At 37.6% G+C, this 15,032-nt stretch overlaps 2 protein-coding genes across 4 annotated transcripts; one reads left to right on the top strand and one right to left on the bottom strand.

Moving 5' to 3' along the window:
- Positions 1 to 13: 13 nt before the first annotated feature.
- On the top strand, positions 14 to 8,193 carry LOC102230636 (leucine-rich repeat LGI family member 2-like). The gene is made up of 8 exons (XM_005799583.2): positions 14 to 516; positions 703 to 774; positions 2,098 to 2,169; positions 4,502 to 4,573; positions 4,664 to 4,735; positions 4,819 to 4,988; positions 5,091 to 5,255; positions 6,260 to 8,193. The coding sequence occupies exons 1-8, from the start codon at positions 338 to 340 to the stop codon at positions 7,075 to 7,077; spliced, it is 1,620 nt and encodes a 539-aa protein (XP_005799640.1). The 5' UTR covers positions 14 to 337; the 3' UTR covers positions 7,078 to 8,193.
- A 213-nt stretch (positions 8,194 to 8,406) lies between these two features.
- On the bottom strand, positions 8,407 to 14,594 carry LOC102216394 (serine/threonine-protein kinase/endoribonuclease IRE1-like). 3 transcript variants are annotated; one of them, XM_023346763.1, is made up of 7 exons: positions 14,524 to 14,594; positions 10,572 to 11,682; positions 10,034 to 10,185; positions 9,730 to 9,956; positions 9,360 to 9,489; positions 8,993 to 9,093; positions 8,408 to 8,696 (listed from the first exon to the last, which is right to left on the bottom strand). In XM_023346763.1, exons 2-7 carry the CDS (start codon positions 11,662 to 11,664, stop codon positions 8,477 to 8,479), a joined length of 1,923 nt encoding a protein of 640 aa, XP_023202531.1. In that variant the 5' UTR covers positions 11,665 to 11,682; positions 14,524 to 14,594; the 3' UTR covers positions 8,408 to 8,476. The 3 variants fall into 3 exon arrangements, with proteins under 3 accessions (XP_023202532.1, XP_023202531.1, XP_014324458.2); XM_014468972.2 differs by lacking the exon at positions 14,524 to 14,594 and adding an exon at positions 12,655 to 12,939; XM_023346764.1 differs by having other exon boundaries at positions 8,407 to 8,696; positions 10,034 to 11,682.
- Positions 14,595 to 15,032: the final 438 nt, after the last annotated feature.

The raw sequence follows: 15,032 nt of genomic DNA, 5'->3' as shown, positions 1-15,032 counted from the left end.
TGGCGGTGTTCTGTAGTTGTGGGGTACATGTGGTTGTTTAACCAACAGCTATAAGTCTGGAGTCCCCTCCTTTCCCTCCGCCTCTAAATAAATAATGAAAGCGAACGGAGAGGGGAAACTGCAGCTGATTTGCTGATGTCAGGCAGCCAGTGCAGCATTTCATGGTGCAGGGTGGAAACGCGCGGTGCCATCTGCCACGATCTCGAGCTCTCCTACAACTATCCTCCTCATCCACCCACCAGGAAAAAAAAGAAAGTTTATTTTTCTTCTTCTTAATAAAAATATTAAAACAAACAAAACAAAAAAAAACTTCACACATGCGAGCCCGACAGGAAAGATGCCGCCAGCTCTCAGGATTTGGGCTCTGCTGTGTGTGTCGCTGTGCAGCCTGTGTCAGCCGGCTCTTCTGAAAAAGGCTTTCCGATGCCCTTCAACATGCAGCTGCTCCAAGGAGTCCATCATATGCGTCGGGTCCTCCAACATCCCGCGGATTGCTCCCAACGAGATCACTTCATTGTAAGTAAAACACTGTCCATATCATTTTTTAAACAAATAATAATTCCCATGCGCTGTATCTGCTCGGGACGCTCTGTATGCGCTATACGCATTAATTAAATTAAAAATCGAGTAATACCGTGCATGCTCAGGTCACTCTAACGAATTTATTTGATCAAAAATCTATCTTGTGCTTGCTTCATCCAGGAGTATCGTCAATGGGACTTTCTCTGAGGTCAGAGAGGCAATGTTTGCCCACATTCCCACCCTCCAGCTACTGTAAGAACACTTTTACTCCCTGTAATAACTCTCGGATTGCGTTCAACCTTCCACTAAACTGTTTATTGTGACACATACAGCATACAGTGAGAATGCATCGCGGCATTATGCATAAATATTGCCAGGTTTTATTGCCAACTGCATCCCTTGCGTGTCCAGTAGCGTGCAAGTCAGTTACTGTAATATGGTTTTAAGATTTTCCAGCAAGAAAAGCTTTCAAAGTGTGGAAATGAATAATGAAAACCCTCCTGTGTGCATTTAGCGCAGCCCCCATTTGTACGAGGTGCTTTCAAGAGCCCATTAATCTCAGTTGTTGCTCAACTGCAGCGACAGCTTGAATGTCAGCACAAACAGAGATGAAGCAGATGAACATTTCCCAGTCTGATGCAGTTTCAGTCGGAAGTTTAGGTAAACTCATCACTATTCTGCCTGGATGTTTAGTCACTCTTCCTGGCAGATTTTGTAGAGTTTATTCAAAATGAAATACTTTTTTTTTTTAAATTAAATTCTCATTTGGGTTGAGGTTATTCCATAAGGCTAATGTTAGCCTACTTTAGCTATTATAAACCAAGTTGTAATGTGAGTTTGGTGTCATTGTCTTGTTAAAACACCCAGTTGTGTCCAAGTTTGAGTGTTTTAGCTTTTGATTAAGGGCGAATAAATCAATTTAGAGGCAGTTTTCATTCCTCTTTCACTTTAGTTTCCGCACCACTAGCAGCAAAGTGGACTCACAGCATGATACTGCCATCACCATGTTTGACAGTTGGTGCTGGGTAAAGAATTTCAATTGACAAAACTTGATAAAATGTACGGCGTAGTAAAACGTCTCCTAAAAGTATTTTATTACAAAAATATTACTCAAGTTAATGTAACTATGTAAATGTAGCTACTGTAGTTACTTACTACCCACCTCTGATGGTGACACATCCAAACAATTTGTACTTGAATACAAGTGGGAAGAACTCACAATCTTTGTTCCTGTGGTTGTTTAGCATCGGCTACAAATCTATTGATTTGTGGATTTTAAAGGGTCTGAATTGCAGTCAGTTTTGCTCAGACTATGATTCTGAGCAAAACTGTATGTGTTTATCTTAAAGGACACGTCTTATTGCAACTATACACAAAATGAGTTATATCTAGAAAACAGAAATTTGTTGTTGCATCAAGAATTGGGTTTTTCCTTATTGTCAAAAAGACAATTTTGTGACAACTACAAACTGATTCATCTTTTGAATTCATATTTATTTACATAATAAGTAGCGCTGGAACATTTGATCATATATGTTCTTTAATCTGTTCTAACCTGTCTAATATCAATTGCAGACTTTTGAATTCGAACTCCCTAACGACTGTAAGAGATGATGCCTTCTCAGGCCTTCCACATCTGGAGTACCTGTGAGTTGTTGTGTTACTAAATTCTTTGTTTATAAAAAAAAAGGAGCAAACATGTTGGCATCTTAATACATGATTGGGGCCTGCCATGCAAAGCAATGGCAGGAACCTATTGCTATTCTCCCAATTCTTTATTTTTCATCCGTAACCGTTAATGCGGCTCATACCGCTGGGTGCACACCTACAAATGAGGTATCAAAACGTGCAGAAAATTCACGCCATTGGAGCTATTACTTTTGGTGGGATTTGGGCTTAACGTGGCGATATAATTCGCAAAAAACTACGAAAAAAACCCCATTATAAGTCAATGGGAAAAATCCTAGAAATACCCTATTTTTGAGGATTTTCTGTGTCGTCACGAATTCACGTAGAAATACCATTCAAATTTCATTTTGTAGATACGTCTGTGATCTCTTTGAAAGTGAAGACGGCTCGTCGATACCAGTTACGGTTTGTCCACAATTTGTCTCTAAGCGACCCAAAGTTTCTCATTTTTCCGGAAATTAGAGTGAGCCAGGGCCTTTAGATCCCGGCTAGAGTGAGAAATGAAGAGATTTTTTGAGCCCAAAATAATTTTGAAATCGCCATCACGCCCACAAATATCGCACGATTGGTATCAAAATCGGTCCTCACATTGATACACATGTCTGCTCCGGTAAAATGTTTTCGAAATGTATCTAGTCCGTATGGTTTTCTGTCAAGGTGCTTCAGAGCAAAGTCATGCGACAGGATTTTCTGAGGCTCTCAGGCTCTGTCACTAACACTTCACACCTTGGTGTGAAACTTATTTCCCATAGCAACGGAACTCAAGAGGCTATTGGCTGCTGATTAGGACTACAAATACGCATCACTGTAGTTCTAACTATAGTGGAACCCTCAGTTGAAACAGATCAGGACTGAACTGGCCTTTAGAACTACTTGCTGCTATGGGCTGTATATAACTGATTTAACTCAGTAACTGTTACACATGGGATTAGTTTGGAACTTTAAAATTAAGCATAATAATAATTTCAAAATAAAAGCCTTGAATATTTTTAAATCAGATATTTGCTCTGTTGGGCATTATATAACTGATTTAACCCAATGACTGTTATACATGGGATTAGTTTGGCCCTTTGAAATGAAGTTTAACAAAAATTCCAAAATAAAAGCCTTGAATATTTTTACATCATGTAATTGCTCTTTTTGCCTTTATTTGACTTTTTCATCCAAAGCACTGTTACACGTAGTATTAGTTTGGCCCTTTGAAATGAAGCATACTGCAAATTTCAAAATAAAAGCCTTGAATATTTTTACATGACGTAATTGCTCTTTTTGGCTTTATTTGACTTTTTCATCCAAAGCACTGATAAACATAGGATTAGTTTGGCGCTTTGAAATGAAGCTTAACAAACATTTCAAAATAAAAGCCTTTAATATTTTTACATCAACTACTTGTGTTTTGAGCATTATATAACTATTTTAACCCAAGGACTATTACGCATGGGATTAGTTTGGCCCTTTGAAATGAAGTTTAACAAAACTTCCAAAATAAAAGCCTTGACAACATTTTAAATCATACTGAATGGTGCACGTCCACCTTACTTAACGTTCTTGTGATTCTCAGCATGCTATTGATTACGTTGCAGCGTTCTTTAGCATCGATGCCAATTTGTAGCGCCGGGCCCTAACCGACGGGCACGCCTTGGCAGGCCCCGGCTAAATTTCTTCCGAAATTTTCTAGTTATATATTTTCATTCTTTTTGAACTACCGATATTCCTTAAAATATAAAACATAAAATTATATTTTGGTATTAATAAAAAAAGCAGCACAAATGGTAACTCTGGAGGAGCTGCAGATCTCCACAGCTCAGCTGGGAAAATTTGTCAATTAATTGTGCATTCCTCATGTCTAGTTGTTATGAAAGTATGGCAAGAAAGAAGTTATTATTGAAAGAAAGCCATTACAAATATCAGTTTGTTGCCTTCCTAAAGTAATGGTCCAAGTCATTTTTTCCCAAAAGCGATTTTGGTAAAAAAGAATAAAACAAGACCATTATTTTAGGAGGGTGACGATTTGTAGATTGCCACAAATCATGCAGGAGACAGAAAACATTTTTAAGAACGCCAGATGAGACTAAAACTGAGCCTTTTAACCTTCATGCAAAATATTATTTGTGGTGACTTTCAGATTTTTTTGTTTTGTAGAAAAATGTAAAATCGTGAATCATTTTCCATCCACCCAACAGTTGCTAGGTGATACTTGTTTTCATCTATCACTTCAACAAAATGCATGTCTAAGAATCTCAAACCATGACCACTGCAACTGATATTTTTGTTTATGATTAATCCACAGGTTCATTGAGAGCAACAAGCTGGAGACTACATCTAAATATGCCTTCAGAGGACTCAGGGATTTGACTCACTTGTATGTCCCACTGTTGATTAAAAACCTCTTGTGTTTTTGCATTTTCTTCTTGCATATGCTTCATGTTCACTCACTGGCGATGTTTCTCAGGTCTCTGGCAAACAACAACATTAAATTCTTACCCAGGGATGTTTTCATTGACCTGGACTCACTGATAGAGCTGTAAGTTCACTTCAGGTTTGTAAAAATGCTGTTCTTTGTTGGACTTTTCTTCTGCAACCATCTGCACTGGTTCTGCTCTGCAGGGACTTGCGAGGCAACGCCTTTGAGTGCGACTGCAGAGCCAAATGGCTCATGATGTGGCTGAAGAGCACCAACGCCACGGTGTCGGATGTCGTGTGTGCCGGACCGGACGACATGAAGGGCAAGCGCCTCAATGACATGAACAGCCTGCACAATGAGTGCATATCAACGGGTGAGTGCCGCCTGAGTCAGCTTCACTGCTGACGTTGGTGTTGGCCGGATCAGCAGTGTCATTCTAGGAAAAAATTCCCCTCATGATTTCACCTTTCCACAGATTTTGTCCTTCATCAGTCCGTGGCCTCTGAGTCTCTGTCAGTTGATACGTTCAGCTTCAAGAATGATGTCTATGTGACTATTGCTGCTCCCAGCTCAGACAGCTGTATGGTTTTACAGTGGGACCACATTGAGATGAACTTCAGGACGTATGATAACATCACCGGTAAGGAAATCCCTTCACCCTGTGTCTAGTAAAGCAGGGTTCTGTTGAAACATTATCAGAAGTTAATGTCTTACCTGCAGTAGATGGATCTTTATTTTGCATAAATAGAGTTACATAGAACGTTTTGCATGTTCTGTTTTCAGAAAGTTTTGCGCAGGAAGAGGCATCTCTTTCCATGTTGTTTTCCAAACATATTTGCATCCCAACATATGTTTAACTTTTTTTCAAATTACATCCACAAGCGTCTGTGTGTTTTATTGGGGTAATATGTGACAGACCAAAAGTATGTAATGCAGAACTACTTGGTAGAAGAATAACGACACAAGGTTTTCAAGATCTTTATTCTAAAGTTTTTTTTAGCATGTCTCTACCAAAATAGTACAAGCTCAGTCAGCTGTAGAGCATCTGTGAATATCAATATTTGAGCCTTGCCACAGTTTCTCAGGGGTATCAGGTTAAAAGGGCTGAATACAAATGTAAGTTTATTTATGAATAAAGTTGAAACCATATTTCTGTACTGCACTGATCCTCTGTACTGATCTATCAATGTACGATCCTGATGAGATACTTTGAAGTTTGCATTTGATGGGTATGTGCAGTTATCTCAATTTCCAGTGCAAATCCTTTTGTGCTTTTCAGCAGAAAGAAAGACTTCTGATGCAAATGTGACAACAGTTTTAAGGTTCTGCTGCATTGTGGGATGCAGCAGACACAGAGTAATCTTTGTAAACCATAAAGTCCATTTTAGCTAATTTTGAATTTTACAAGTTAGTTACAAGTTAATTCATCAACTGATTTGAACTAAAGTAAACAAACTACATGTGTGAAAATGCTCTTAGCTAAGCCATTAGCTTCAGCTTAAGGATCAAATAAACTTAGATTAATACAAAGGAGTCGCTTTCAGAATTAGCTGCTGCATGTCAAATATTGCAAGTTAAACCATCATTTTAAGAAAATGCCTCGGTTGAGTTTAAATGTTGTGTTTTGCCTGTGTTCCTCTGTAGGTCAGTCCATTGTTGGCTGCAAGTCAGTAATCATCCAGGAAGAGGTTTATGTCATTGTGGCTCAGCTGTTTGGTGGTTCCCACATTTACAAGTTTGATGATGACCAAAGCAGGTTCAACAAGTTCCAGGACACTGAAGTGTCCAAGATCTCCAAACCCAATGACATCGAGGCTTTTCAGATCGGAACAGACTGGTTCTTTGTCATCGCAGACAGCTCCAAAGCAGGCTTGTCAACCCTCTACAAGTGGAACGATAACGGATTTTACTCATACCAGTCCCTGCACGAGTGGTTCCGTGACACAGACGCAGAGTTCTTAAACCTAGATGGGAAGGCTCACCTAATCTTGGCAAGTCGCTCACAGGTTCCAGTGATCTACCAGTGGAGCCGTAGCAACCAGAAGTTCATCCTGCAGGGTGATATCCCCAACATGGAGGACGTGGTAGCTGTGAAACACTTCCGGATCAAAGAGGAGCTCTATCTTTCCATGACCCGCTACATTGGTGACTCCAAGGTCCTAAAATGGGGACCCAAACAGTTTTCAGAGATCCAGGCTGTACCGTCCCGAGGTTCCATGATCCTGCAGCCATTTACATTCAAGGACCGCCACTACCTGGCTCTGGGAAGTGACTATACGTTCTCGCAAATATATCTGTGGGATGATGAGAAGAAAATCTTTGACCGCTTCAAGGAAGTGTACATCCAGGCACCGCGCTCATTCACCGTGGTCTCCACTGACCGCAGGGACTTTATATTTTCATCGAGCTTCAAGGGAAACACACAGATCTTTGAACACATCATTATTGACCTGACCTTGTGAGGGGCCGTGCCTTATTGTCTCTCCTATAATCAAATGTCTTCCATTCAAAAGATACCTGAATAAAACAAAGGAAAAAAACTTGAAGGAAAAAGACTCCGATAAATATATCACCATCACGTCATAACTCACATTAAAGCTTGGTGAGGTATTGACTTGTTCTTAAGATGCCCTTCTGGATTCACCCAGAGCTAAAACGACTCTAAAAACCTTTTCTTTTGCTCTTATTTTTGCCAACTAAGGACATAGTGGACATGTTTGACTCTTTCTTCAGGCCTTCACAGCCTGTGATGTGCATTTTGCCGTCCTTTCAGAGAAGAACCTGCAGTGCTCTAATGGGCTAACAGTGCCTCCTCGTGGCCGTGATGAAGTATCACACCTTTTTTTCCTTACAGGGAATGTCTCAAAAGCACAAACCTTTAACTATCATAGCTGAAATCTTAGAATGTAGCTGTATAGTAGAAATGTTACTGTAGGTGCTATTGATTGTACACAGCAATTTACTAATAATAAAAAAGTTAGTAAATGGTTGTTACGAGAACTAATATTCAGTTTAGGATCTTTCTGATTCTACTTCAGATTAATTTACTTGGAAAGAGTTGTCCAGGGTTTGTGTGCTGATCAGGTAAATTGAGCATATTTTCAATTCTAAACAAAAAAAAAATGTTTTTTGGTTTGTAAGGTAAGATTTTTTGAACCATCTGAACAAAAAAAAAAATGTGTGTAAATATGTCCAATGAAACTAAGAGCTTTTTTTTGTTCATTTTTTTTTCATTCTTAAAAAAAATTAATATTGACTCCTTACCAGGTGTATATATAGTCAGGACTCCAATGCCACTACCTGTTCTTAACAGTTCTTTGCACTTACTAACAAAAATCAGTTGATTCAGCCTGCAAGAGCATGACATTTAAAAAGTCAACTTATTTTTAGACAAACCTGACAAAGACTTCAAATGCTTTTAATAAGATGAATGGCATTGCAAGTAAATAAAAAAAAAATATGCAAGCTTTGTAATTCTTTAGTGAGATCTAGTTTGAAACTTATTGAATGTTTCTGTTAAAAACTGCTGTACATTCATTCAGTTGAGTAATGAAATAAAAGTGAAAAGATATTGTAAAGATGTGTGGAAAACTATTTTCTGTCAGCTTAAACTCTCTTAGAGATGAATTATTATACTTAACGAAAAAGTTAAAAATATTCATAAAATGGCGTTTGAGTTGTTTAAAGCCTCTTAGTGCGGTAAGACCCACCAGCAAGCTTCATACTTGAAGCTATTGTAAGACCCAAATCCAGACATTAGAATGATTAAATAAGTTTAAAAACATTCAAACAAAACAAAATTCAGTTCTTGATTTTATTAAGGGAATCTGAGTAAACAGGGTTAGAATTCAGAATTTGAATTCAATCCAAGTTGCTGGGTTGAGACTCCTGAACTGGAACCGCCAGCTGCTCCTCGATGTTTGGGGATGGTATCACAAAGATGCTGCAAGAGTCTTCATTCTGAAACATTTCATTCAGTGGGATCTGTTGATTCCACCCTTTGTCTTTAGCGTACTTGAAGACACATCCAAATAGATCAGGAAATTTTTCAAGGATGACAATTTTGGAAGCATCTTCAACACTGTGAACATGGAGAAAATTTTAACTGAGTATCTCACTAATGTTTTGTATTACATGACAATTTATAGCTGTTTATATTGTTCTTATTCTAACAACTTTTGTGTTTATGTTGCAGCTCCTGCTATTATTATGCAACATCAACCAATGTCTGAGCCATTGATGCATAAAGTCACTCATACATGCAAATGTAAAAAAATAATGAACACAAAAGACAAAGCGGATCTTTACTACCGTAATTTAATAAGTTTTTGCACCTAAAAGGGAGGTCTACATAATATTTGTATCAGCTTAACTTACTAGTGCTCAAGCATATTGCGTATGAAACGCAGCAATCCCAGAATGGTGTTAGGGTAGATTTTTTTCTTGCCATCCATCTTTTGAACCAGTTCTTGTGGAAACTCAAGAAAGAAAGTAAAGAAAAACAGAAAAAATGGCATAAATTTTCTGTCTTCACATGGATTTCTTTTCTCACAAATTTTCACATTCTCAAATCACAACATTCAACATTGAAATAGTGCAAAAATATCCACATTTAATGAGGTGCTGGTATCCCAGGGCAGTTGATATTTATCATATCAAGTTTAGTACTTAAATATCATAGACTTAGTTAGTCATATCTATGACTAACTAGAGATATTGAGATATTTTTTTGTACAGCACTCACCTTTTTCTTCCACTGTGAGAAAGCTCCATGAGTTGCATATTTTTCAAGCGAGTCAATAAGTTCCTGGTCTGCATTTTGATATTTTGCCACGTCCTTTCTGTTACCAACTTTTTTCAGGTATTCAACTTTTCTGTAAAGAGACATGAAAATATCTTTAATTAAGTGCTAAAACATGTGGAATAAAAGAAAAGAGCAAAGGTGTACAGAATATAACAATATAGCAGCGTGTTTCATCGTGTAAACTAGCTCTGATGGCATAATGTCACAATTTAGGTTACATTTAGGGAAAGTCAAAGTGAAAACAGAATATATGCTCAATTTTATTTAGAATGTGTAAGAATAAATAAATAGATTTGTGTTGTAGTCTTACTTCACATATGGCCAAAAGAAGGGGTGACTCAGGCATTGTTCAACTCTAGGTCTGTCTGTTGGTTCTTTGTTGATCATCCATTCAATAAGATCTTTTGCCACAACATCCTGAACATCATCCAAACTGTACTTCCCTTCATCAATGTTTGATTCCAGCTGAAAGGATTTGCTGACGTTGAATGGGTGTTTTCCTCCAGACAGGATATAATACATCAGCATCCCTGCAGCCTTAAAAGGTAACAAAACATTAGAACTATTTTTATTTACATTGTCAATAGACCAATAGGTGTTGCAGGAAAACTCACCTGTACATCAGTGGTTGACTTGTATGACACAATGCACCCCTCCTCTAGAGTCTCTCTGGCTTTCCAGCTCTTTGTTCCTGCAGCTATTGTTTGGTCTTTGGGTAAGCGTCGACTTAGCCCAAAATCAGCCAATCTTAATTTCCCCTTAACATCTGGAGGACAAATCATGAAAAGGGAGTAGTGTGGAAGATATATTATGATTTCAGTTCTGAAGATTAAAATAAAGAAGTATTCTTACAGGGAATTTTGACATAATGGTCAGCTACAGGAAATGAATAGTGAGATGATAATGTAGTGCAAAGTCTGTATGGTATACTATAGAACTAGTTTTCTAACTTGATAAATATCTGCTTATATTATTTGCAAACCTAAAGAATTATCCTATTTATTGGTCGCTATTACTATGAGGAACAAACAATAATAACCAATATAGACAAAGAACAACAGTCCAGACTACTCAGCATTGTTATATCATGTCAATATGAGAAACTGATCTACAGCATGAGCATTACAAAGATAAAATCTTGAATGTTCTTACCGATTAAAACGTTCTGTGGCTTTAGATCACGGTGGAGAATCTGAGGATTTTGACAGTGAAGCACTTTTAAGCTTTCAAGAAGCTCTAAGACAAGTATCTTTCTCTGGAGGGCACTAATACTACCAGCACTGATGTGTTCTTCCAAAGTGTACTCATAAAGCTGGAGAGCAAGATATCCAAAATTTTCATCCTCTAAATAATCAATGTATCGTACAATAGAGTGATGATATATATTTGGATCTTGATAGATTGTTTTCTCATTTTTCAGAGTTTTATAGTTGCTTTTAGATATTTTTTTAATTGCAACTTCTGTGCCATCATCTCTCAGTCCTATGAGTACTACAGTTCCATCACTTCCCTTTGCTATGTAAAATTCTTCATTATTTACATAAATAATGCCCCCTATTCTTGTCACTTTGCTTTCATCAATGCTTACGAGTTTTTCAAGTTTCTCATTCCACCTTTTGCTGACTCGATTTCTTTTTCTTAATGGTGATGCTTTGGTTGGACTGTCATAAAACCGCCTTACATTTGAGAGTAATTTTGCAATCCCAACATAATAGATTTTGGACCAGACATTTCCTTTAGATCCTAATTTATGAACAATTCGAGCTATGTTTTTGTTGATTTTCAAACTGTCGAGATCTGTTATTGGTAACAACGATGACATTGCTTTAGCAGAGAGGAGCATTTCGACAACATCGTCTCTTTCCTTACTGGCAGCAATTTGTAGTGGTGTAGGCATAACAAGTACCCCGGGCCTCCACCCATTTGGATCTGCTTTCGCTTTAAGAAGTTTTTCTACAAAACCAATTGGAGCTTTGGCTTGTGAGACATAATGCAAAGGTGTCCACATATTTGACGAGGGAATATTTGGTTCTGAACCTTGTTCTAGAAGGTATTTACACAAACGCATGTTATGGTTTACAACAGCAGCAGTCAGAGGGGTTACATTATCATTTAGTTTACTATACGGATAAAGAGCATTTATAGGGTTTTCTCGCAGTAACTTTTTAAGATTTGTTAAGTCGTCCTCTTCAATACATTTTATCACTTGATGTGTCATTTGTGGGACCTGCTGGATATTATCCATGTTTCTGTTCCAGATAACCTGTAGAAAAGAGACAGCTGTTATAAAACTGTCAATGTTGTAGTTAATTAAAGTTATACATTTCATGTGCGCAATAGAGACACAAAGAAATCTAAACACTGATAAAGTGAGCAACGATTTTTCAAGTAGAAATAAAAGCTGAATAAAAATAGCAATTAAACACAAAAACAAGAAACTATAAGAAGCATTTAACCTAGAAGTTAAATCATGATATTTAATGATAAAAAAAGCACATATTATAACACAAATAGCCTAATATTGCTGTCTGTCATACTATAATTTAATATTTTGAATAATTTACCAATGCTGACCAAACAGTCTGGGAAAAATGTGTTTGCCTCCAGCGACACGCAGAACACCAACACACCCAGTTTCTATGGCTATATTCATACAACAGGCAAGTGCAACACAAATCCAAATTTCTGCCCCTGTGTGACCCTTATCCAACTTTTTCAATGAGTCTTTACGGCCCAGTTCTGTGAAAATATGTAATTTTCACACATTTGGCAGCCTCTCCCTGCAGATTCTCTTACCCTAACCCTACCCTTTTTTCCAGCACATTATCTCTCTCGGTTTCGATTCTGCGTCTTCGGCTTTCCTTGTAGTATGGCAGGCCGTTTTAACATAAAATCGGTTTTGTTAACTATCCATTACATTCTAGATCAGTGGTTCTTAACCTTTTTTGAGGTACCGAACCCATCAGTTTCATATGCACATTCACCGAACCCTTCTTTAGTGATAAATAAAATATATATTTTTTCCAAATTCAAGACATAGGTATATGTTTTTTTGCTGGTGAACAAAATGAGTCGTGCATGAAGTTACGGTATTACTTTATTCTGGCCCCTGTTGTGATTTAAACTCGACGGACCCAAAACGTGTGAGCACACGAACAGGAAATCAGCTAACACAGAATAATCAGACTTTACTTTTTTTTATTCTTTTTAGCGCTAAAAAGAAAGAGACGCTTACCCTTACAGGCTTATGTGGATGTCAAGTGTAAAGGCCCGAATCTATACAGCATCTGCTCAAACACGTAAGACACCTTGCTTATATCCTAAAGTCCGCCTCCTGGTCTGCTGGTGTGTTACGTCACTGCCTAGTGGTCAGACGATGAGCTAAAGTTAAGTTTCGTTTCTACAGAAAGTGTCCGTATGAAACAAAAGGCTTTTGTGCAGAATCTTTGTGTCCGTCGTTGAGTGTGCGTGCATGTATGGTGCGTGTCTGGAGTAAACGTCTCAACACCCCCCAAAAAATATTTCGGCCCCATATAAGAATTTCAGCTCCCAAAATATTTTTTTTACTATTTTACTTATTAAAAATAAATTTGGATTTTTTTCAAAGAATTAAAAAAAAATTCTTAATTTTTTAAATTTTAAATTTAATTAGGTTTTTTTTGTCATTTTGAATCCACTAAATACTTTTGGGGGCCAGAATAAAGTTTTGCACAAATTACAAATCAGTGTGACTCCTGCTGTTTGTTTTTGGGAGACCATTTCAGAGAGGCGTGGCTTCACCTTGGCAAGTGCATCTTCAGAGCAAAGTCTGTTCATTTTCTTCTTTTTTTGCTCGACATATTTAGTATGGATTAAAATATTAAGAAAAAAACCACGCGACGTACAACTACGACAGCCGCTGATACTGCGTGCACTAAATTCCCCGTAGCCCTGATTGGCCGAGCAATGTAACATGATCCTCTGCAGTAAGTGATGGCTTACTGCAGCTTGATGACAAGCGGGGCGTGTCATCACTACTTTACACAAGTGTGTCTTTACCTCCGCGGCAGAGGCTCCGCTGAACCCCTGAGACCGACTCATCGAACCCCTGGGGTTCAATCGAACCCATGTTAAGAACCACTGTTCTAGATATCTAAAAATGCATTTTGACATAACCAGATTTGTCATTTGAAGGGTGACACTAGCATGATCATAACTAGTTAAAATTACATTTTTAGATATCTTAATTAATGATTGCTCCAGTGTGCTGCCTCTGACAATTTCCATTGTCCTGCACAAAATAGCCACAATAGCTCAGCATTATGGGATATGTGGAGAATGAAAACGTTGTGCTTCAGAAGTCTGCAAAGGATTTTCAATTTATTCTCTTCAGCCAAACACAATCCACTTTAAAAAAAAAAAAAAAAAAGGCTAATCGTGCAACTATCAACAAATTCCAAAGTGATGCCTTTCTCAAACATCTTTGACATTTTTATTTTTTAAATCCATCCATTCATTATCTTACACATTTATCCCAAGTGGGATGCTGGTGCCCATCTCCATCACATTATCAGTTTTGTGTTCTAGGGGTCTGCCATACAGGCACTGACGTCACAAAACCGAGCGGTAAGAAAGAAACGTCAGGAAATGATCGAAAAACGTGCTAATATGGCAAGCCGTTTTAACATAAATTCGGTTTTGCCGCCCTTACATTCCCGATATCTCAAATTGTCTTATGACTGGACGTTTTAGCGATTTAAGATATCTCTAATTATATTTTGACTAGACAAAATACCTATTTGAGATATCTCTAATTACATTCTGACTAGTCGAAATGACGTCAGATTTACCATTGAGTTGTATGGAGACTTCAATTCAAGATGTTGTCATAAATATAGGCCACGTATACTGACCCAAAAGTGCACTGGCCTACCATGTAAAATGCCCTGTATGCTACGCCCTCAAAAATCAAACATTCAGCGTACTACTACTACTACTAATAATAATAAGAACAATAACATTAGGCAAAAATGAGATTTGGTTTTCCATGTAACCAAATCTCAGGTAAACATGTCATAATTTTACTAGGCAACATTTCAAATAAAATCGTAAAAAGACAACTTACGCAATCTAGCCGTCAAACGTGTCAATACACTGCTTCCTGTATATTCACCTGGGTTTATTCTGCGTTCTTGCTCCACCCTTTTGACATCAGCACATTACATAATAAATGTGGGTGTTGCGCTCAACTTTGGTTTCAAAACAGGAGGGAGGGGATAATTATAAATAGAAAAAGAACCGGTCACAGATTTTTAAATGGAACTCTTTTTAAGATGGGGAAACATCTTACTGGTCTATGTGTGATGCTGTGGAAACGATAAAACATGTTTTTATTTGTTGCAGAAAATATGTAGATCAAAAAAGATTATTGAAAACGGAATTATGTTTTAATAGGGAATTGAAATTTGAGAATGTGGCTGATCAGTTAAATAGTATTGAGGTGAAAAAGAAGATTTTTCGTTTTTAAAAAAATACTGGGATCATTATGAGAATTTGAGGTATAGATATTAGGATCCAATAGATGGCAGTAATGCAACAATAATGGATGTAAGCTGCCGCTAAAATCTAAAGAAG

This window comes from Xiphophorus maculatus, chromosome 14 (genome assembly GCF_002775205.1).
Source record: "Xiphophorus maculatus strain JP 163 A chromosome 14, X_maculatus-5.0-male, whole genome shotgun sequence".
NCBI lineage: Eukaryota > Metazoa > Chordata > Actinopteri > Cyprinodontiformes > Poeciliidae > Xiphophorus > Xiphophorus maculatus.
The sequence above is the reverse complement of the archived record's forward strand: the minus strand, read 5'-3'. Positions and strand labels throughout refer to the sequence as shown.